Source organism: Eptatretus burgeri, chromosome 8 (assembly GCF_056783735.1).
Source record: "Eptatretus burgeri isolate ZD-2024b chromosome 8, Ebu_testis_v1, whole genome shotgun sequence".
Taxonomy (NCBI): domain Eukaryota; kingdom Metazoa; phylum Chordata; class Myxini; order Myxiniformes; family Myxinidae; genus Eptatretus; species Eptatretus burgeri.
In genome coordinates, this window is record NC_140968.1 from 68,970,496 (window position 1) to 68,992,995 (window position 22,500).

General features: G+C 45.6%; 1 protein-coding gene across 4 annotated transcripts in view; it reads left to right on the forward strand.

Annotated features, from left to right (window-relative positions):
• The window catches only part of LOC147021967 (high affinity cAMP-specific and IBMX-insensitive 3',5'-cyclic phosphodiesterase 8B-like), a 207,075-nt gene that overhangs the window by 94,745 nt on the left and 89,830 nt on the right, over window positions 1-22,500 (forward strand). For all 4 annotated transcript variants that reach the window (XM_085892462.1, XM_085892460.1, XM_085892461.1 and 1 more), the window contains 2 exons: window positions 6,863-6,951; window positions 7,129-7,207. In XM_085892462.1, the coding sequence (XP_085748588.1) occupies window positions 6,863-6,951; window positions 7,129-7,207 (168 nt within the window). The remainder of the gene's footprint in view (window positions 1-6,862; window positions 6,952-7,128; window positions 7,208-22,500) is intronic.

Here is a 22,500-nt window from a genome sequence, read left to right on the forward strand (position 1 = left end):
CGTGTCCGAAGTCGACCTGCGGCGAGGTGCGATCGCCCGGTCTACCCTCCGCGTGGGTACTTAGTTAGGTCGAATTTGGCGAGCAACCCTATCCCACGCGGGGGCTGATTGGCTCGATCGCGGTGAGACCGAAAGGTCCACCCGTGACTGGTTCCCGGCGTTAGTCCGAGAGGGTCACGACTGGATTGTCCGTCCGGTGGGCGACGTGCCGCGATTCGAGTTACGTGGCCGTCAGCACGCCGGCGGGCGCGAATACCGCAACAATATATATATATATATATATATATATATATATATATATATATATATATATATATATATATATATATATGTATTCCTGTGTCGTAAGAGGCGATCAGGGTTGCGTCAGGAAGGGCATCCGGCGTAAAACATGTGCCAAATCACTATGCGCATCATACGGATGATTCGCTGTAGCGACCCCTTACGGGAGCAGCTGAAAGAAGAAGAAGAAGATGTATATATATATATATATATATATATATATATATATATATATATATATATATATATAATGTTTCCAAAAGGTCTACACCCCCTTTCCAAATTTTCATCTTTTATTGCCTTGAAGCCTTGAATTAAATAACATGAAAACCGACTTTTTTCCACCTTTATTTACACATCGTAACCCACAACTTCCAAGAGAAAAACAAATTCTACAAATTTCAGAAAATTAATTAAAAATACAAAACTAGAATATCTTGGTTGGTTTGTGTTCATCCCCCTAATGCCAATTGTAAATTAGCTCAGGTGAAACCAATCACCTTCAAAATCACACGTCAAGTTAATTTGCCTCCACCTGTGTTAAATAGCAGTGATTCTGCTTATTTCAGAATAAAATCGCCTGTTCCTGAAGGTTTCCTCTGCTGGGTAGTGCATTTCACAGCAACGACTCAACCATCAGAACCAAGGAGCTTTCAAAAGACCTCCGGGATAAAGTTGTAGAAAGGCACAGATCAGGGGATGCGTATAAAAAATATTTCAAAGGCCTTGAATATCCCTTGGAGCACAGTCAAGACAATCATTAAGAAGTGGAAGGCATATGTTACCACCAAGACCCTGCCGAGATTAGGTCATCCCTCCAAACTGGATGACCAAGCAAGGAGGAGACTGATCAGAAAAGCCACCATCAGAAACTGATAACATATTTACAGCTGTAATTGCTGTCAAAGGTGCTTCCACCAAGTATTAACTCAGGGGGGTGGACACTTATCCAACTAAGATATTCTAGTTTTGTATTTTTAATTAATATTCTGAAATTTGTATAATTTTTTTATCATTTGTAAATTGTGGGATACGATGTGTAAATAAAGGTGGAAAAAGTCTGATTTGATGTAATTTAATTCCAGGCAAAAGTTGAAAATTTTAAAAAGGGGTGTAGACTTTCTATAGGAACTGCAGATAGGGTGGAGGAGCTCCTTGTGAGCCAACGGCCATCCATATCTTGTGCCCAACTGTGTCTGCGGACGTCCTCCTGCAGTTGGGTTACTTTTTTATGAGGAGGTTGGTGGCAGGATTTGCACTCCGGCCACTGTAAAATCCTTCATTCCGCAAAACACACAAACGCAAAAAAATCTGAAAACCCACTCCGTGGGAGTACCTCCTGTGCAGCTTCCCTTCGCAGAGCAGCTCACCAGATGACGGGATTGGGGCAAAGCCTTTGGGACCCCCAATCTTTGATGAAAGGAGGGAAACCACAGGGTAACCTCCCTGGATCAGATTGCGGGAGAGTGTGTCGGAGTGGTACTGAGGTGTCGTTCACCAGTCGGCGGTCTCCTTGGGTTAACCTGAGGCGGTCCCTTCGGGTGGGTGCCTGGAATGTCCTATCCCTAAGAGGATGATCACCTGTCTCTGTTATCATCTGAGCTCAAGCATTTGGACATCGGTATTGCAGCACTCTCTGAGGTTCGGAGACCGGATTGCGGCGAGATAATGGTGGGTGGTTACACCTACTATTGGTCTGGTCGCTCTGATGGTTACCATACTCAAGGAGTTGCTGTAGCTGTGTCCAATAAGCTGACCCCATTGATAATTGAGGTAACACCGGTCAACGAGCGTATTATGAGATAAAGGATTCGTCACTCCTGAGGTGTCATTTCCCTGGTATCTGTCTATGCTCCGACTGAGGCGAGTGACCTCACCGTGAAGGACACATTCTACGCCACGCTCAAGTCTGTGGTTGATCAGTGCCCCAGACGAGATACACTTCTAGTCTTGGGGGATTTCAATGCATCGACTGGAACTGATAGGGATGGTTATGAGGTGTGTCAGGAAAGGTGTGTCAGATGGTATGAGGTGTGTCAGGTCCCCATGGGTCAGGAACTATGAATCAGAATAGCACTAAGTTCCTTGACTTTGCAAGAAGTCATGGACTTCGGGTGGCTGGTTCATGGTTTCAGCGTCCACAAGCTCATCGCTGGACTTGGTATTCCAACGCTGGCAGTGTGGCAAAGGAGATTGAACATGTCCTCGTTGATGGTCACTGGAGGATGATCCAGAACTGCACGGTCCACCGGAGTGCTCAGTTCCTCAATACTGACCACCGGCTTGTAGCAACTCTAAAGCTGCACCTTAAATCATGGAGAATGGTACCATCCCAGCCTAGGCTGGATGTTGGCAAGCTCAGGGATGAGAGAGTAGCTGAGGAGTTTGCGAACAGGCTGAGTGGACATTTGGGGTGTCTGGGTGCTTTGGGTGGTCCTGAAGAGTTATGGATTACCTTCAAGACCACCGTCCTTGATGTTGCCGGTGGATGTCTTGGAACTCAACGGAGGGTGAAGAAGAATTTTGTCTCTCAAGGGACACTGGATACCATTGACCAGAGTCGCAGGGCCAGGCTGAATGGCAGAGCTGAGCTGTTCAGGGAGCTGAGGCGTAAAACTGTACGTGCACTAAGGGTGGACAAGGAGGCCTATGTGCGAGGAATCTGTGAGGGGGTAGAGCATCACCTGTGGACAGGTGATTCTCGACCCGCTTGCAGGGGAATTCGCGCACTGTGTTCATCCAAGCCCATCCCTCGGAGCACTGCAGTTCGAGCAGAGAGTGGTAGGCTCTTAACAGAGGAGTCTGAAGTGAAGGCCCGCTGGGCCGGTTACTTTGAGCGGTTGTACCAGGCTGATCCACCAGCTGTTGAGTTGGACGTCAATGGTGTTGCTGACCCTCCAATCAATTGTGGTCTACCTTCGCTTGTGGAAACACGGGCTGCGGTGAACCGGTTTAAACAGGGTAAAGCTCCAGGGATCTCTGGCATCCATGCAGAACTTCTCAAGGCTGGTGGAAATGCTGCACTCGTGTCGTTGCATGCAGTTTTGTGCTCTGCCTGGAACACAGGCATCATCCCAACTGATTGGAAGAGGGGCCTTGTTGTCCCTCTCTGGAAAGGTAAGGGTGATCGCCAAGATTGCAACAACTACCGAGGGGTGACGCTGCTCTCAGTGCTGGGCAAGGTCTTTGCTCGGATAATTCTTGATAGGGTTCATCACCATCTGCTTGAGCACCAGCGTCCAGAGCGGTCAGGCTTTACACCAAAGAGGTCAACGATTGACCGTATCCTTGCTCTTCGTGTCCTCACCGAATGCAGACGAGAGTTTCGGCAGGGGCTGCTTGCAACCTATGTTGACATCTCTGTTAAGCGTTTGATTCAGTGAATCGGGATGCCCTCTGGAGGATTCATGGTCTTCGTGGGGTGCCACCAAAACTGATCGATCTGATGTCTGAAGTCTACTCTGGTACTGAGAGTGCTGTGAAGTGTGGTGGTACCATCTCTGACTTATTTCCAGTTGTTACTGGAGTTCGTCAGGGGTGTGTACTGGCCCCCACACTTTTCAGCACTTGTATGGACTGGACTTAGGGAGGATGTCGGAAAGATCAAGCATACGGTGCATCGTTTGGGAATGTCAAGATCTCGGACCTTGATTTCGCAGATGATGCAGTCATCTTTGCGGAGACTTTAGATATCCTTTTGGGGGCACTCGAGGTGCTGAACGAGTCAGAGCCGCTTGGATTACGGGTTTCTTGGGTCAAAACTAAGATCCAGGCTTTCAATGACATCTTGAATGCTGCTGTTTTGTCTGTGTCTGTTTGTGGTGAGGATGTTGAGGTCGTGGAGAGATTCACTTACCTTGGCAGTGATATTCATGTCTCTGCTGGCTGTGAGTCAGAGGTCAATAGACGTCTGGGTCGGGCCTAGGGAGTCATGGATTCACTGGATCATGGGGTGTGGCGCTGCCGGTACCTGTGCGGGAGGACGAAAGTCCTAGTCTTCAGGTTCTTGGTGCTTCCATTCTTGCTCTATGGATGCGAGACTTGGACTCTGACCAAGGATCTGAGACGGAGACTTAATTCCTTTGGTACCAGGTCTCTTTGGAGAATCCTTGGCTATCGCTGGTCAGATTTTGTGTCCAATGAGCGGTTGCTGAGAGAGACTCGGATGAGATTTGTTACCTGCATGGTCCGTAAGCGTCAGTTGCGGCTGTATGGAAATGTGGCTCGTTTTCCTGACGCTGATCCTGCTCACCAGATTCTCTCAGCGAGGGAGTCTCGTGAGTGGAGGAGGCCAATGGGCCGACCGCATGCCTCGTGGTTGCAGCAGGTTGACCATCATCTCAAGGAGATGGGGATAGGCCTGGAATCTGCCTGGGGGAAGGCCAGACGGAGGCCCCTGGAGTACCGGTGGAAAGTGGACGCAGTGACGCGCTGTTCTGGCACATGCTCCCATACCTGACCTGTGTATGTATATATATATATGTATATATATATATATGTATATATATATATATATTTATATTGTTGTGGGAACACCTTCTCTGGGGTAATTTTGCATATTAGAGCGATAGTTTTTTTTCCCTTCATCACTGTTTAGAATAAGCCTGAGGTGATAGGATTATGTGCCGTTATGTATGATAGCTGTCACCTTCCCTCCTCACATATCTCAAACCTTCCCCTTGACACCCTTTTCATGTTTTATCCCTTTGTAACCTGTCATAAGTCTCTTTTTCAACACTCTGACCAGGTCCTAAGCATATTCTCGCATGCACCATAAAATAATTATTCTAAATTATTCCCATTTTTACCTCCAAGGCCAGATACTTTACAATATGAGGCGCCGCGAGGAGGAGTGATGTAAGGGACACATCGGCCATTTTGGAATTAATGCCATAGAGCACTATTTTAACCCTTACCCTCTCATCCGAGCCTATCATCATCATATCATTTGAAAATGTCACTCACATCACTCCTCCTCGTGGGGCCTCATATACAGTAATACCACAGTTTACTTTGGGGATGCGATCCTGAAAATTGCAACAAATATAAAGAGAAACGATGTAAATCAAAGCCATTTTTCTCAAAATAATGAGTGGAATAAAGCCGGGGATGCGTTTTTCGCGTCACCATTTCACATACTGCATTATATTTTGCTTTTTATCAATAATGTTTTTAATTAATGACAGTTGTACTCAAGTATACATTTGGATAAACGAGAAGGGCAATTGGTAGAACACATACCTCCACCAAGCCAAGCTTATTCGTTTACGTTTTGTATCAGAGTGATGGGCCAGATCTGGATTCGGCCTGAACTAAAATTTATTCGGCCTATTCTTGTCACCTAACAAATTTATCCACCAAATTTCGTCCATATCCATCCCTAACTTTTTGAGATATCGTGCTTTATGTCATTTTAGCCTGATCACTCAATGGTGAAGAATCACTGAAAAATTCTTGGGTCCGGATTCGGATCTTCACCAAAATCTAATCGATTCTTCCTCGTTACATACCCAACCTGCTCACCATGTTTCGTCCAAATCCGTCCACAACTTTTTCAGACATTCTGTGAAATATCATTTTTTGCACTATTTCTCAATGATGAAAAATCACTTTGAAAAATTGTCGGATCCAGATCTGTTTTCGGATTTTCATCCAAATCTAATCATTTCGTCCTTGTCACATGCCCAAGCTTTACACCAAATTCCGTCCGAATCCGTCCACAACTTTGTGAGATATCCTGTTCACAAACAAACAAACAGACAGGGGTGAAAACATAACCTCCATCCACCTTCGATGACGGAGGTAATAAAATAAAAACAATTACCAGATGTATTTCAATAACCCGGTAACATCAACGGCATTTAAATTTAAGAATAACGTTCGGCGAATAACATAATTTCACTTCTTAGGTTACACTTTTACGACGCCTCTAAGCCAGTCTACAGTGCAGTACATTAATTTTTGTGCGACGCAAAGTGCAGTCGTTCTTTCAACGATTTTGAGATCTTCCGATTTGGTATTTTCGGTTTAGCGATGTATTATGGGTTATTTATCCGTCTTGAGAGTTCTGATAATGCTCGAGAATAAAATGTGTGCCTTTCAAAGCGCAATAAGTGTGAGTTGAGTTGAGGCGAGGCAAATCAAGTAGTGGTATTAATAACGTGACGACGTATTTGCGAAACAACGTAAAAGTTGAAGATGTTAATCAGTGTATTACAATCACAATATTAGTATTAATAATTAATATTACAATCCCTTGGTGATCACATATGCACACATAGTTGCTGCTTTAAACCCAACAAATATCATAATTAATTGCACCCTTGTGTAATCTGGAACACACTTGATGTGTCTTGAAATGTAAAAGAATGCAGCAACATGTTCTGAAAGGAATTTTTAGTAATACATTGGAGGGAGATGGTTAAGACTGATGCGTCTCCATGGTCTCTCCTCGTTCTTCACTGGAATGTCTCCTATCATCCTGTCCTTTCCCCTTACACCCACCCCACCTCCTGAGCCTGCATTCCTTTCATATTTTGTTCTCACCACCTTTTCTACTGTATTTTCCATCTTCTCACAGATGTTTCCACAGAATTCAAGTGTGGCAGCCTGTTACCATGAACTGCTGCAGCTCCATTTTGGGGAGGTGAGGGTGCAGCTCAAGCTGAGGTAGGATTGGCATGGCAATGCAAAGGCTTGACAGTGATTTGTAAAACACAAGTTTTGTGTTTTGGAAGATGCATTCCGTGGATGTAAATGTTTGTCTTTGCCTTTTATCCCACTAAATTTCTTATTTTTTTTTCTTTCCTTTTTTGGTTTTGTTTCACCCTCTCCTCATCCAAACAGAGCATGCAATGCTTTATTTGCAGCACTGGAGCATACGCAGGAGGCAGTGCAGATTGCCAGCTCTGAGCATGTAATCCAGGTTAGTGGAATTGGTGGGGATATTAAAATTGTAGCTGAGTAACGAAAATTGTTCGTTTTGGGGAAGGAAATTGGTAATATGTATATTTTCATGACACCAGACTGTGCGATATTTTTTTCTTCTTCTTCTTTCCTTTCCCTCCCCCTCCCCCCCCCTTCCCCCTTCACATATGTACTCACCCTCTCGGGGTTTTGGTGCCTACGTTCTGGCAGGCGCCTGATAAATGGGTGTGCCTGGGACGTTGTAACCAGGACGCAGTGTTGTCAGTGAAAACGAAAACTTTCTCTGATGTCACAACATCACTTCCTCCCTCACCCACCCCCGTGCCCTCAGTTCACAGCTCTTACTTCTGTTTCCCATAGTCCAAGTTGCATATATTTCCCATTGTACGCTGAATTAAAATAACTAATTTGGTTTTTCAGAGCCCTGCTCATTAACAGAAAAATCTGGATGTATGTTGTGCAAAGTTTTGAAATTATTGCCTCAACAGATAAAGTTCTTCATTCTGTTATTTGCTGTAGTAATGTTAGTGTTCACACAAGAATCATGGGCAAGTCTGAGTTTGTGCTACAACTAAAATGTCCAGGTGTTTTGTAAAAGTGGTCAGACAAAAAATCAGATATCTGTGAACAAATGGAAAACATAGCTGAGGTGGTTGGTTGCTGTGAATGTGTATACAAGGAGGAATCCAAACGTTTTTTTCTTTCAAAAGGTTTAAGAACCAAAAACATGATGTCTGCTTCATTGATGTCAGGAAATGGGCCTACCACTGGGAGAAAAACATCTTACACTGGTTGAAAATGATGTAGAAAGGATACACATCTTCGCAGAGATTCGCTGGCATAAGACCTTCGTGGTTGGTGGAAAGAGGGGAATTGCTCTGACTCCCTTGTATGTCGTATTTATAAGCTTGATTTTGGGAATGTCCTGAGAATTTATTCTGAACAAAATAGGATGCTTTCGGGCCTTATTGACAGCCCTCTTTTCATTACTTGTATATCGATGGGAAACTCTACTTTTGTCATGGTTGCAGCTCATGTCTTATTGATATATTTATGAAATCAAGAACATGTCAAGTGGAAGGACATTCTGTTTAAACACAAACTCGACTACCAAATCCCCCCCCCCCCCATAAAACATTTCTTTGCTGGTTGTTTGGATAACTACACCACTGTTGTTATTGCACTGAACAAAAGATGAACAGTTTCAAGACAAGGACCAACAGCCTGCAGATTTAGAAAAGCACCAAAGTATTCTCAATGTGGCTGGTTTGTTAGTGGGTGAAGCCTGTGACAATCAAGTTTACTCACTTTGGCTGGTAAAGATGATATGGTGAAAGGGCGTTTGTGAATTGAAAGATTATACATATGCACAGGGTGGTCCAAAATGATGTGCAACTTTTCAAGCAGCTGTCATAATTTCATGAATGTGACCCTTTTTGTTTTCAGGTCACAAGAACAAGGTTTTGGGGGTTTTTTTCCCCGATAGAATTTTCAACCATGTCAAACAATTTGTGCCCCAGCAGACACTCATTTTCGAGACATTTATTGCAATGAAATCATATGTGTGTACACAAAGGCAGTTTCATAGGGTCTATCCAAATGCAAGAATTCCACAACGCAAGACCATCAAACGTATTGTTGCGGACCCGGGGTCGGGGTGAAGACCATGAGAGAAGAACTACCTCGGGTTCCCACCAGACTCACCGGATTCGCAGGCTGTCGCACACGAATAACTTTGTGACGTGGTAGGTCGCTTATCGACTGCGAACGCCAATAACTCGACCACACGACTAGGGGTTCTCCATCTAATACCGTTTACCTAAAGGTCATGTCATCTAATTTACGGAGAACATGCCCTCGGTACGCACTTGTTTAAACTGGATCACCTTAACAGATCAGTTGCTGCCGAGTAGAACTGCCAAGCACGTACCGGTTAGGAAACATCATCGGGGAAGAATGTCCCGACTAAACTCGGGTGCAGGCCATGCTGGACCAATGAAAGAAAACACATAAACAAGCTGGGAATATTTTTATACAACACATTTATTAAATACAAAAGCGAGGAAAGGTATGTGGCACAGTGAATGGGGTTTTATTTTATGTACAGCAGGCGATAGCAAGGAATTCGTGGGGTGCGGCAAAAGACAACAACTTACAAAAGCGGACACAGAGCAGAGTTATCCCAACTACCTTCTGCCCTTCTACAATCTTACTTAATCGAAGACAGGTGCCAACACACACACACACACACACACACACACACACACACACACACACACACACACACACACACACACACACGAAGTTTGATAGCCCAGATAGATAGAAAAAGGTGAGGATAAAATATACCTGGCGTGGTCGGCCGAACAACACGGCCCAGGGCGCTTCGGGGGAGGGGTGGGTGGGAAAGATACTGGTGTCTCCAGTGTGGGAGTGGCAGGTGTAATGTATGCGACATGAGAGGTGCAGTGTCGTGCAAGAGGAAAATGTGATTGTGTATCAGTAACGCTTTTTCCTTGTGCGTCCACAGTCGATGGAATAGAGGGGTGTATAGGGAGAGAGAAGAATATATGTGTGAGAAGGAAGATCCCTAACCTAACCATGTAAAGATCTGTATATGTAAGCGTGTACCTCTGTGGGACGCTCCTCCTGAGCATTCCCACCTCGTGATATTTTGCGTTATCGCCTCCTTATTTGTTCACCGGGACTCATGGCAACTTGCGCTCCACACTGATCCACCATCTGTGGCCGGGGGTGAACCCGTCTGACTTTGCGTGGGTGGTGGCACTTCAACAGCACAGCAGGGAGTCTACTTGTATGCTCTCGAACGACAGCAGCCTCACACAAATAATGCTCTATCTCAAGAAAGCTCTCTCAGCGGCTCTGCGCTACTCCCGTTTATGAGTGCCAGGCGAAGGATGGGACGAGGAGCGGAAAGTGACGCGCTGTGGCCCAAATCCCGCTCCTTTATTGGGCCACAGCAGCTCCAGCCATGCCCCACCAGGCTCCAGGACCAGAAACTGGTTCAGATGCCCTCCAGCCTCGGCACGCTTCGGAGCTCCTTGCTTCACATACCGAGCATGCTCCTCGAGCTGGCACCCTGGCCCCAAATGTGCACTGAACGTAGTTTGTGCCGAGAATGGCACTTTCTCCGCAACCCACGGGATCCTTCACGAGCCACAATGCACATTCGGGACCCGAACGAAATCCCTGGATGGCCCTTCACGCGACCCCTCCTTGTTGCTTCCGGTCTTGCCATGGTCTGATGACTGGATGAGGGCTGTGATAATTCTGGACGCTCACTCGGGACGTTCCCGGTGAGATGTGGTGGAGAATATAATATCTGTAGCGTGGTTGAGTGTCGCGCGGCATCAAGAACAATGGCGAACACGCCGCGCGGTACTCGAAATAGAGGTGCAAATTGTAGTGAGGCAGAAGTACAAAGGGCTGCGGGAGTATTTTTCTCGGGTGCGGGAGGCGTTTGTGGTTAAAATAGTGAGATTCGTGAGGTGAAGTGAGGATTAAGATGAAGTGCTGGTTGGGAATTGGCATGCAGATTTTAATGGAAAATGGTGCACAAATTCCCGTGGAAGGTTGTCTTGTGCACAACGAGGAAGGCAATCCGAGGCACAGGAGGCACCGCGGCGTGCCTATTAAAAATTGTCCGTTGAATGGCGTGTGTGCTTGCATGCTTGGTGTGTATTATGGCTAAAAGGAAAGGGTTTCGAGTAGAAATCAGAGTAAGGATCAAAGATATATATATATATATATATATATATATATATATATATATATATATATATATATATATATATATATATATATATATATATATATATATATATATATATATATATATATAGCCTGGTGTTGGCGTAGTTTTTAGGGCCGCGGCTTGGGATCCAAAACGTCCTGAGTTCAAGCCCCATTGGCTGCTTGAATTAATACACACCAGGAGGTTGACTCAGCCTGTCATCCTTCCGGGGTCGGCGAAGTAAGTACCAGTGTACTGGGCCCGGTGTATGCCCCAGTTAAAATAGGTGTACCATATCCTTGCGTCGTAAGAGGCGACCAGGGTTGCGTCAGGAAGGGCATCTGGCGTAAAACATGTGCCAAATTACTATGCGGATCATAACGGATGATCCGCTGTGGCGACTCCTAACGGGAGCAGCCGAAAGAAGAAGAAGAAGAAGAAGAAGAAGAAGAAGAAGAACTCGAGCAACGCTACCCATGCCGTTTTCCATTGTGTGCATAGGAACTCCTTCAGTTCATCTTTGAGCTCGTAAACGCGCAGAAGAAGGCTTCATCAAGATAACCATCTCACTTGAGTGTAGAATAGTAAATTTTTATGGTCGGTGTCCATCTCCTGGCAGAATAGCCTGAATAACCTAGTGTTGAGGGCGCTCGATTTGATGTGATTCACCATTTTTACGACTTCTGAGAGCACGCTCTGCAAGGTTTCTGGCAAAGTACAAGAGGCGAGCGCTTCTCAGTGAATCATGCAGTGTACCATGGAGGTCTGAGGACCCACCTCAAGGAATTTAGCCTTGAATCCAGAATGCATTCCTAACATTGCTGGCGTGCCGTCTGTTGTAGAACCGAGCAACTTTCCGAAGTCCAGATCATGGTCACGATAAAACTGCTCTACTTTCCCAAAAATGTCCTCGCCTTTGGTGGTGGCCTCAAATGGTTTGATGAGCAGAGGCTCATCGACAAAGTTATCAGCCTTGATGAAGCGGACCCAGATGATGAGTTGCGCGTACGATGCGATATCAGTGGACTCGTCCAACTGTATGGCGTGCCGCGGCGATTCCTTGATCTTCTGTACGACCTGAGCTGTTACGTCCAGACTCATATCTTCAATTCTGTGTTGGATGGTGTTGTCAGAGAGGGGTATAACTGCCAGTTTATTCGCCGCTTCCTCCCCAACCATCAGAGATACCATGTCCTTTGCACATGGCAGCACGAGTTATTCCGCAATGGAGTGAGGCTTTTTAGTCTTGGCAACATGGAGCGACACTCGATACGAGGCCTCTAATGCCAGAGAATTGGTCTGATGGCATGTACCCTCTCTACTCTGTCAAGACGCGTATTCTTGAGTGCAATAAGTTTCCTCTCAAAGAACGCTCTCTCCTTATCCTGATAAGGCGCGTCTTTTGTAGTCAAATGCCTCTGCAACTTATTTTGTTTCATAGACTCCGTAGAAAGCACTTTGAAACAAATCACACACTGAGGCCTCTGTGCCCCACTTTTATCCACCACGTAGTAAAATCCAAGGTCCAGAAATTTATCCTGGTAAGAACGCTCTCGAGATTTGCCGGTGGCCAGTGCTGCCATCACAAATAAGGTCTCGAGTCGTACGTGGAGACGTGAATAGACGTTAATGATGGAGTCAGAGTCTGAGTCTGAGAGGCCGTGGATCAAACCACTAATTTCCCGCCAAAATGAACCGCCCTTCAGCGAGCCCGCGCATCGGCTGGATCCCATTCCAAGCGTCACGTTGAGCCAGTTCCCATACTTTGAACGAACCGTTTATATTACATCCCGTAAAAGCGAACACCGATTGAAAATAGACAATTTTTTTTTGTTGCAAGCGGACGCCCGCGACCCCACAAAATTTGCTCGGCGACCCCACTTGGGGTCACGCCCCCGGGTTTGAAAAACCAAGCCTTAGAGGCATGTGGTTTTGCAGAACCGCAACATTGTTGTTGAAGAGTTTGGAGACACTGCAAGGGTGAAAGATCAAATTATAGGACACAGTGGTCAAAAACCTTCAGTGAGAAAACCTGACCAAGAAGCTTTGCAGGCTTCCCTGAAAAAGTTGACACGCCGACTTGCAAAGCTGGTGGGAACTTCTCACATGAACCGTTGGCAGAATTATACACTGCGATCTGAAACTGTATCCTGTACGTGATAGTTGCTGCAACACAAGACTGAAATAAATAAGAGGAGTGGGGGGAGAGGTGGGGGCGAGGGTTCAATTTTTTTTCACTGCCATTATCCAGGAGATCCAAGAAGACCAGGATTTTTATTGACAAAATCTTCTTTAGTGATGAGGGTCAACATCTTCTTTAGATTCAGTTGTCACATGAACGAACAGAACTTGCGATTTTGGGAAGAACACTAACCGCACAAACATATGAAACAACCAGATTCTGCAGCAAGAGTAGAGTAGTGGTTTGATGCGCTATCGGATGTAGTGGTTTAATCGGACCTTTCTTCTTTGAGAACGAAGTTGGACAAACAAACAAACAAACAGTGACAGTCAACACAGATGCAGTGCCTTCAGAAAGTATTCAAACCCTCGACTTTTGTCATGTTTTGTTGTTACTGTTTGAATTTTAAAAAGATTATATTTTATTTTTTTGATGCCAATCCACACAAAATTCCCCTTAATGACAGTGAGAACATGTTTTTTGAAATTTTTACAAGTTGATTAAAAATGAAAAGCTAAAATGTCTTGTGTCAATAAGTATTTAACCCCCTGAGTCAATACTTTGTAGAAACGCCTTTGACAGCGATTACAGCTTCGAGTCTTCTTGGGTATGGGGATTTTCTCCCATTCTTCCTTGCAGATTTGCTCAAGCTCTGTCAAGTTGGATGGGGAGCGTCAGTGAACAGCAATCTTCAAGTCTTTCCACAGATTCTCAGTGGGATTCAAGTCTGAGCTTTAACTGGGCCACTCAATGACTTTCACATTCTTGTTCTGAAGCCATTCCAGTGTTGCTTTGGCTGTATGCGTGGGGTCATTGTCCTGTTGGAATGTAAATCTTTGCAGCAGTCTGAAGTCTTTTGCACTCTGAAGCAGGTTCTCCTCAATAATTTTCCTGTATTGTGCTCCATTCTTTGTTCCCTCTATCCTTACAAGTTTTGCAGTTCCTGCCACTGAAAAGCATCCCCATAGCATGATGATGCCACCACCATCCTTCACAGTAGGGATGGTGTTTGATGGATAATGAGCTGTGCTCAGTTTCTGCCAGTCATAGCGCTTTGCATTCAGGCCAAAGATAATTTTTTTGTCTCATTGGACCACAGAATATTTTGCCTCATGCTCTCAGAGTCTTTCATGTGACTTTGCAAATGCCAGGCATGCTGTCATGGGCCTTTTTTCTCAGGAGTGGCTTCTGTCTGGCCACTCTCCCATAAAGCTTAGATTTGTGAAGTGCTGCAGAGATTGTTGTCCTTCCTGCAGGTTCTACCATCTCAGACAAGGAACTGTAGTTCTGTCAGGGTGTTCATTGGGGTCTTGGTCACCTTCCTGACCAAGGTACTTCTTGCGCAGTTGCTCAGTTTCTTCGGATGGCCAGCTCTAGGAAGAGTCTGGGTCGTTTCATATTCCTTCAATTTCCTAATCATGTAGCTTACTGTGCTCTTGGAAACTTCCAACACTAGAAATTGTTTTCTACCCTTCCCCAGATCTTCGTCTCCTCGCAATTCTATCTCGGAGTTCTACGCACAGTTCCTTGGACTTCCTGGTAGAGTTTCTGCTCTGACATGCACTGTCAACTTGGGGACCTTATATAGAAAGTTGTGTTTTTTTCTAAATCATTTCCAATCGATTGAATTGGCCACATGTGGCCTCCATTCAAGTTGTAGAGACATCTCATGGATTCATTATCAAAGGATGCACCTGAGCTCAATTTGGAGTGTCATAGCAAAGGGGTTGAATTATTATATTAATACGCTTAGCCATATTTTGTGGACGTATCTCCTCCGAAACTGCCAGACGGATTGTCGCCACTTTTGGCATGCGGGTGCTCTGTGGTCTAATGTACAGCATAGGCTATGTGAGATCACGCCAGATGGACAGCTTTGGGAATTTTGGGCGATTTTCTAATTTTTACATTCATTTGCATGGCGACGTTTGGCGTCACCGCTGAGAGGCGTAATGACATCATGACGTCATCGGTCATTCGCTGACGTCATTTCGGCTGTCGTCGACAGACCGTCACCGCTGAGAGGTGTAATGCCACTCCCAGAAAACAGCGTCTGCGATGTAAAACCCTCTTCTGCACATGCTGACTACCTCAGAAGGTGCATTTGACACAAAAAATGTAACAAGAAACATTGTATATAAAGAAATTCGATAAATCACATTGTGAACACTGGATATATTGACATCCCAACGAACCCTCACTTTAGAAAGTTCGCATGGAGCGTGGGTTTGGCTAGTACTTATTGATGCAAGACATTTCAGCGTTTCATTTTTAATGAATTTGCAAAATTTTTCTCAAAACTTGTTTTCACTTTATAATTATGGACTATTTTGTGTAGATCGGTGACAATTTTTAAAAAATTTAATCAATTTTAAATTCAGGCTACAACAGAAAATGTGCCAAACGTCGAGGGGTGTGAATAATTTCTGAAGTCACTGTAGCTACATGGGCTTGCCGCATAGAAGATTCCTTCTGGCACTGAGAAGGAAGCAGGACGTCACTATAAATACAGTAATCTTCCAGCAAGATGGTGCACCATCGCATACATGTAATAGTGCTTTGGAGTTTGAGATGGCATTTCCTGGGTGATCACCTCCTTTCTTGATGGATGGGCAACCCATGGCCTCCCTTCTCCCCATATTTGTTTCCTTCTTACTACTCCCTTTGGGGGTCCCTCAAAGCTAAAGTCTACAAAAACAACACACACACACACACACACACACACACACACACACACACACACACACACACACACACACACACACACACACACACACTGCAGAAGTTGGAAAAATAACATCAACCGCATACCAGCTCCAGTTCTCAGCAGAATCATTGCCAACATCAGTGTACGTGTGGCAGCTGTCATCCAGAGGCACAATGCTTGGACCGAGCACTTCATAAACGACTCATATCATGATATCACTTATTATCACTTGTTGAAGCAAGTTTTCACTATAATAAACAAAAATTTCACAAAACCTGTGTATTATTAGGCAAAAACAAACAAAATCGACCAAGAAATATATCAGCAATGTAGAGCACCCCACACACACACACACACACACACACACACACACACACACACACACACACACACACACACACACACACACACACACACACACACACACACACACACACACACACACACACACACACACACACACACACACACACACACACACTGCAGAAGTTGGAAAAATAACATCAACCGCATACCAGCTCCAGTTCTCAGCAGAGTCATTGCCAACATCAGTGTACGTGTGGCAGCTGTCATCCAGAGGCACGATGCTTGGACTGAGCACTTCATAAACGACTCATGATATCACTTATTATCACTTGTTGAAGCATGTTTTCACTATAATAAACAAAAATTTCACAAAACCTGTGTATTATTAGGCAAAAACAAACAAAATCGACCAAGAAATATATCAGCAATGTAGAGCACCCTATACACACACACACACACACACACACACACACACACACACACACACACACACACACACACACACACACACACACACACACACACACACACACACACACACACACACACACACACACACACACAGTAAATAGTCTCTGAGTGGGTTCAAAATGGTGCCGAGGAAGTCAGTTTCAATAGAACAGCATGTGAAGATCCAAACTCTGTGAGAAGAGCACATGACGAAGGAAATAGCAGAAAATCTGAAGCTCTGCAAAGGTGAGAAGTCCACTTTGCATCGCCTGAAAAAAACTGGCTTTGTGCAAGACAAAAAACGGCCAGGAAGACCCAGAAGAACCTCTCCAAGGCAAGACAAGTACTTGAAGTTGCTCATCTTGTGTGATATAAGAAAATCAAGTCATCAGTTGACAAATAAAATGAGAGCAGGCCTGAACATTATCATGTCATTGACACTGTGCACAGATGGCTGATTGCAGAAGGTCTCCACGGCAGAGTTGCAACAAATAAACCACTGCTGAGCTCACAGAACAAGGTGAACAGACTGAAATTTGCAAGGCAACGCCAAGATTGGGTGACTGAGCAATGGACGTTTGAACCTTTTTGATTGAGGAGATGCCATTTTGTATGCCACAGACCTGGAGAACGTTGCAATACGTCATGTTTGCAGCCTACTGTTAAATACTGGAGATACTCTGTGACTGGGGATGTATCAAAGCTTTTGGTGGAGGAAAACTTGTTAAAATAAATGGTACACTCACAAAAGAGAACTAGATATCTGTTGTGATCGCCAAAGGTAAGCCTCCCTCAGTGCCCGCGATCCCATTATGGCCTTATATTTTTTTCAGACTGCCATATGACCTTGAACTTCAACATTTAGGGATAGAGTATAAATTAAGAAAATGTGTCTCATTGTTCAAGTTGAGATCATTTTTTTTTTGTTCATTCAGGTCACATTCTGAAAAAAGTACGTCAAGAACTCTAATCAAATATCAGGTGCACAACTTCAGTGCAGGTACACTCTAATGATGCAAGAACATCTTAGAAAGCCAAGTTGTCGAGATTCCACATTGGCAAAATTGAGCAATGACAAAAAACGTGTTGTTTTCTTCAAACTACTAATTGACCTTAACCTTTAACTCAAAGGGTAATGATGTAAATTAAGCGTAAATGCAAAGGGCTGACCCACAAAATATTGACCAATACGTACTATAAAATGACACTGTTCTTGTTATTTGCAAAAGCAATTTGTTTCATGCACATTTATATAGGCTGTTAATCTATCGAATAAATAAAATTATTCATCCATCTGTCTGTATGGTCGCGTTTTTTGCAAGGACCGCTGGGTCGACAACCACTAAATTTGGCACACAGACCAAGTCTGACCCGAGGATTGTCCAAAGGGTATCTTCATCCATCACCTCAGCCTTTAAAGATCCCAAAGGCCCTTTAGACCTTGAAGGCCTGTAAAACCCCAAAGACCCATCAGACACTTTATGACCTCGAAGACCCTTTAATACTTCCAATACCTTGAACAACCCAAATACCCTCTTAGACCCCCTAAAAACCATTTAAGACCCTTTTGACTCTTAAGACCACAAAGGCGCCTGATAAATTTTATGCGCACCATAATCAAACTCTTTGTCAAAAATTTTCAGCCCTTAATCTTTGTATTTGCATTTTTCTGGATTGTAGGATAAGCTGTAGCACTTATCTCATCCACTTCTGTATTAAATGTGTGTAATGTATTAAATTGTAATGTAACTTCTGTATTAAATTGTAATGAAAGCGAGAGAAGAACCTTCAGAGTTTAGGCTTTATTCCATTTGATTGGAGCCGCTTCTACGGGCACACCAGGAAATACAAACGCAGTATGGAGTACAAGCAGTAAGGTACACACGCGCAACTAATCACCGCAAAATAAATCAGTATTATATATCAATCAGTGTTCTCACCATTCAATGAGCACCAAGTGAGCCGGCGACATACAATGGCAATGCCCCAGGGACAAAACCCCGCGGCCGAGCCGAACCTCAGCTTTATCTCTTCTGTGCTCCAGCCGGGCATCATGTGATCACACGTCACGACCTTCCATTCACCACATTCTCCCCGTCTTTAAAATGTAACTAGAGGCCCAGCTAACGCACCATGATTACTTCAGCGCTACAGGAGTATACATTTCAAGCAATGCGAACTATCTAAACTACAGAAGCATACATGCCAAGCAGTGAGGATTATTTTGAGTTGTAGGAGCATGGTAATGAGCATCGATATATTATGTAACGAGCATATAGGAGCATGAGCATCGAGGATGCCGCTAATCCCCTTTACAGATTGAGTCGGCGAGGGGGTATTATTCGCCGGCCTCTCCGGGAGTAGATGGCGGTTTCACTTGAGGGAGGCTTCCGATCCTTTTGGTGAGCCTCGACTCGTGCCGGAGATGACTCCCCGATCGCCCCCGGGTGGAACGCGGTAGCTCCGCCGTCACCCTTCTCGGGTGGAGTCCCTGGGGGAGAAACACCTGGGGAGGGAATGTCAGAGGGAGGTGTGCCAGATGGTGGTGTACCGGCGGGGGGGAGTACCTGAGGGAGCCAAATGACGAACCGACACAGTGGTCTCCCTGCCATCCGGGAGCCTGACATGAGCGTATTCTGGATTAGTATCGATGAGCTTGACCCCTTCCACCATGGGTTCATACTTGCTTTGTCGTACCGGGCGTTTCATGAACACTGTTCCGGGATGGGTTAGCCAGTCGGGCACCGATTGTCCGTCAACATAACGTCGTTGGTGAGTAAACATTCGGTCGTGAGGAGTCGTATTGGTGGACGTGCAGAGCAGAGAGCGTATGGAATTCAGAGCGTCGGGAAGGGTAACCTCCCACCGCTCGGGGCCCAGTCCTCTTGATTTCAACGCCAGAGTTACGGCTTTCCAAATAACTCCATTATAACGTTCCACCTGACCATTACCCTGTGGGTTGTAACCCGTCGTTCGACTAGTTGCTATGCCGTGCTCTAATAGGAACTGTTTTAGCCCGGCCGACATGAAACACGGCCCTCTGTCTGAATGTATGTACGAAGGTTTCCCAAACATAGCGAAGAGGTCAGACAGACATTTCACGACAGTGCCCGAGGTCATATCCGAGCACGGAAACGCGAAAGGGAACCTTGAATACTCATCAACAACAGTGAATATGTATCTGTTGTCTGTCTCGGTCGGCAGGGGCCCTTTGAAGTCAATGTTTAGTCTCTCGAAGGGAGAAGTGGCCTTGATCAGTCTGCCAGGAGCCGCACCATAGAATTTGGGTTTTAGTTCAGCACAAACAGGGCATGAAGCATTCATTTGTTTAATATCTTCAATAGAATAGGGCAGGTTCTGTCTGCGTACGAAATGTGCCATTCTGGTTACCCCCGGGTGGCAAAGAGACACATGGAGGTCTTGCAAAGCCCGACTGATTACCGCCGAGCAGTAGACCCGCGAGAAGGTGTCTGCAGCAGGGTTTTCCCTCCCGGGCCGGTAAACAATGTCGTAACTATAGCAAGCTAGGTCTATCCGCCATCTCATAATTTTTTCATTCTTAATTTTCCCGTTATTTTTCCCATCAAACATGAATGCCACGGATCGTTGGTCCGTAACGAGCGTGAAGTGATTTCCCAGCAAATAATGTCTCCATTTCCGCAGCGCTTCGACGATGGCGTACGCTTCCTTCTCTATTGCTGAGTGTCTCTGCTCGCTTCCAGAGAGAGTTCTCGAGAAGAACGCGACGGGTCTCCCAGACTGATTAAGCGTAGCAGCTATGGCGTGATCTGAAGCGTCGGTCTCCACCACAAAGGGCACCGAGCTATCGATCGATAAAACCACGGAATTACTGATATCGTCTTTGAGGTTGTGGAAAGCTGTCACAACAGCGGCATCTGGTGGAAAGTTTTTTTCAATGCACTAGGGGATGTATTTTCTCTGAGTATTGCGAAATCCATCTCGCATAGTAAGCAAACATGCCGATCACCCGGCGCATCGTCTGCAGGTCCTGAGGTGGTGGTAGCTCACGGAGCGGGCACAATCGTTCAGGATCAGGCTTAATTGTGCCGTCGGCTATTGTGTAGCCGAGAAGGTCAATTGACCTTGCCGAGAATACGCATTTCTCATAGTTGAGAGTCAGATTATATTTTCTAGCAATGCTCAAGAATCTGTCCAGATTCATATCATGTTCCCCCTGATCCCTACCGCACACTGTGACATTGTCCACGTAAACAAAAGTGTCTTTGAGGTTTTCATCTGAGATGATGTCGTCCATAACTCGTTGGAAGCAAGCTACTCCATTCGTGACACCGAATGGTATCCTCCTGAACTGGTAGAGGCGCCTCCCTGCCTGGAATGCGGTGTAAGGTTTGTCTTCCTCTCGGATGGGAATTTGGTGATAGGCGCTTCGCAAGTCGATGGTGCTGAATACCTTATAATTGGCCACGCGTTCGACCATCTCGTCTATGCGCGGCAGGGGGTAGGCATCGAGTTGGGTAAAGCGATTGACCGTTTGGGAATAATCGACAACCATTCGTTTCTTATGGTTCTGACTGCTGGTTACTAACACCTGTGCGCGCCATGGCGAATCGCTCGGTTCTATAATTCCTTCTTCCAGTAATCGCTTGGTTTCTGAAGTGATGAAATTCATGTCAGCAGTGGTATATCGCCGCGATTTGATCGCTATCGGTTTGCAGACCGGCGACAGGTTAGCGAACAGCTGGGGGACGTCACCTCCGCGGTGGTCAAAGCATTTAAAATTAGACGAGGTTTGCTTCCTCCAAAGGGTATTTCGACGCTCGTGTGCTGCTTGAGGACATTATGACCCAGAATTACGTCTGCGCACAAATCACGAAGCACCAGTACCCTTACATCCCGATGCGTGTACCCTTTTACGTCCAATTCGACTTTGCAGTACCCTCGTACGCGGGATTGTAGTGAGGTGGCGGCCATGCATACCGTATTGTCTGTCGGGTGGATTATCCATTTCCTGCCCTTCACTAGCGAGCTGTTGACGAAACTTTCAGAGCTACCGGTATCAATCAGTGCCTCAGCCATATGCCCGTTAATTCGTACGTTGATGATAGCCTTGGATAGATTCCCCGGGGAGGCTGCAGTTAGTTTCTTTTGCGAGTAGAGAGCCGCAGAAGTGGGTTTATTTCTCCTTAGAGTAGATTTACATACCCTGGCATAATGCCCTTTCTTGTCGCAATTCATGCATGTGGCATCTCTGGCAGGGCATTTTTGACGGGGGTGCCTTTTGTACCCACAAAAGAAGCATTTACCAACCGGAGCAGTTGCTGAGGAGTTTGACGTGGCCTGGGTATCCGGCTCCTCGGGTGTTTCTCCATCCCCTATGTCTGGCTGTGTCTGTGCCAGTGGGGTTCCTTGGGTTCCCATCGTAGCAGCGTTCATTAGCAGCATCGGTGTCCCAAATGACTCAGATTGCTGCTGTGCCGTATCCATCGCTCGAGCCTGATCGACTACCTTGTCAAGAGTGGGTTGCGCTTTCTCTAGTAAGCGTTGCCGTATGTGGGCTGATCTGAGTCCTTGGATGAATGCCTCCCGTGTCGCTTCCTTTCGGTGTTCCTCGGCGCTTACGTCCCGGAAGCTGCAGTCTTTTCCCAGCTGATTCAGAGCTTGCAGAAACTGATCGATTGTCTCCCCGGCTGCTTGCTTGCGTGTGTTGAGAAGATGTCGTATGTATACCTCGTTCTTGCGCTTCACGTAGAGCGCCTGCAGCACGTCGATCGCTGCTTCGTAAGTGTCGCACTCCGAGAAGAGCCTGAATACACTGGGCGAGACATGATTCACGAGAGCGGCAAATTTGTCAGCTCCCTCTTCGATGATGGTCAGATAGTGTAAGAAGGAACAGAACCAATGCGACCATTT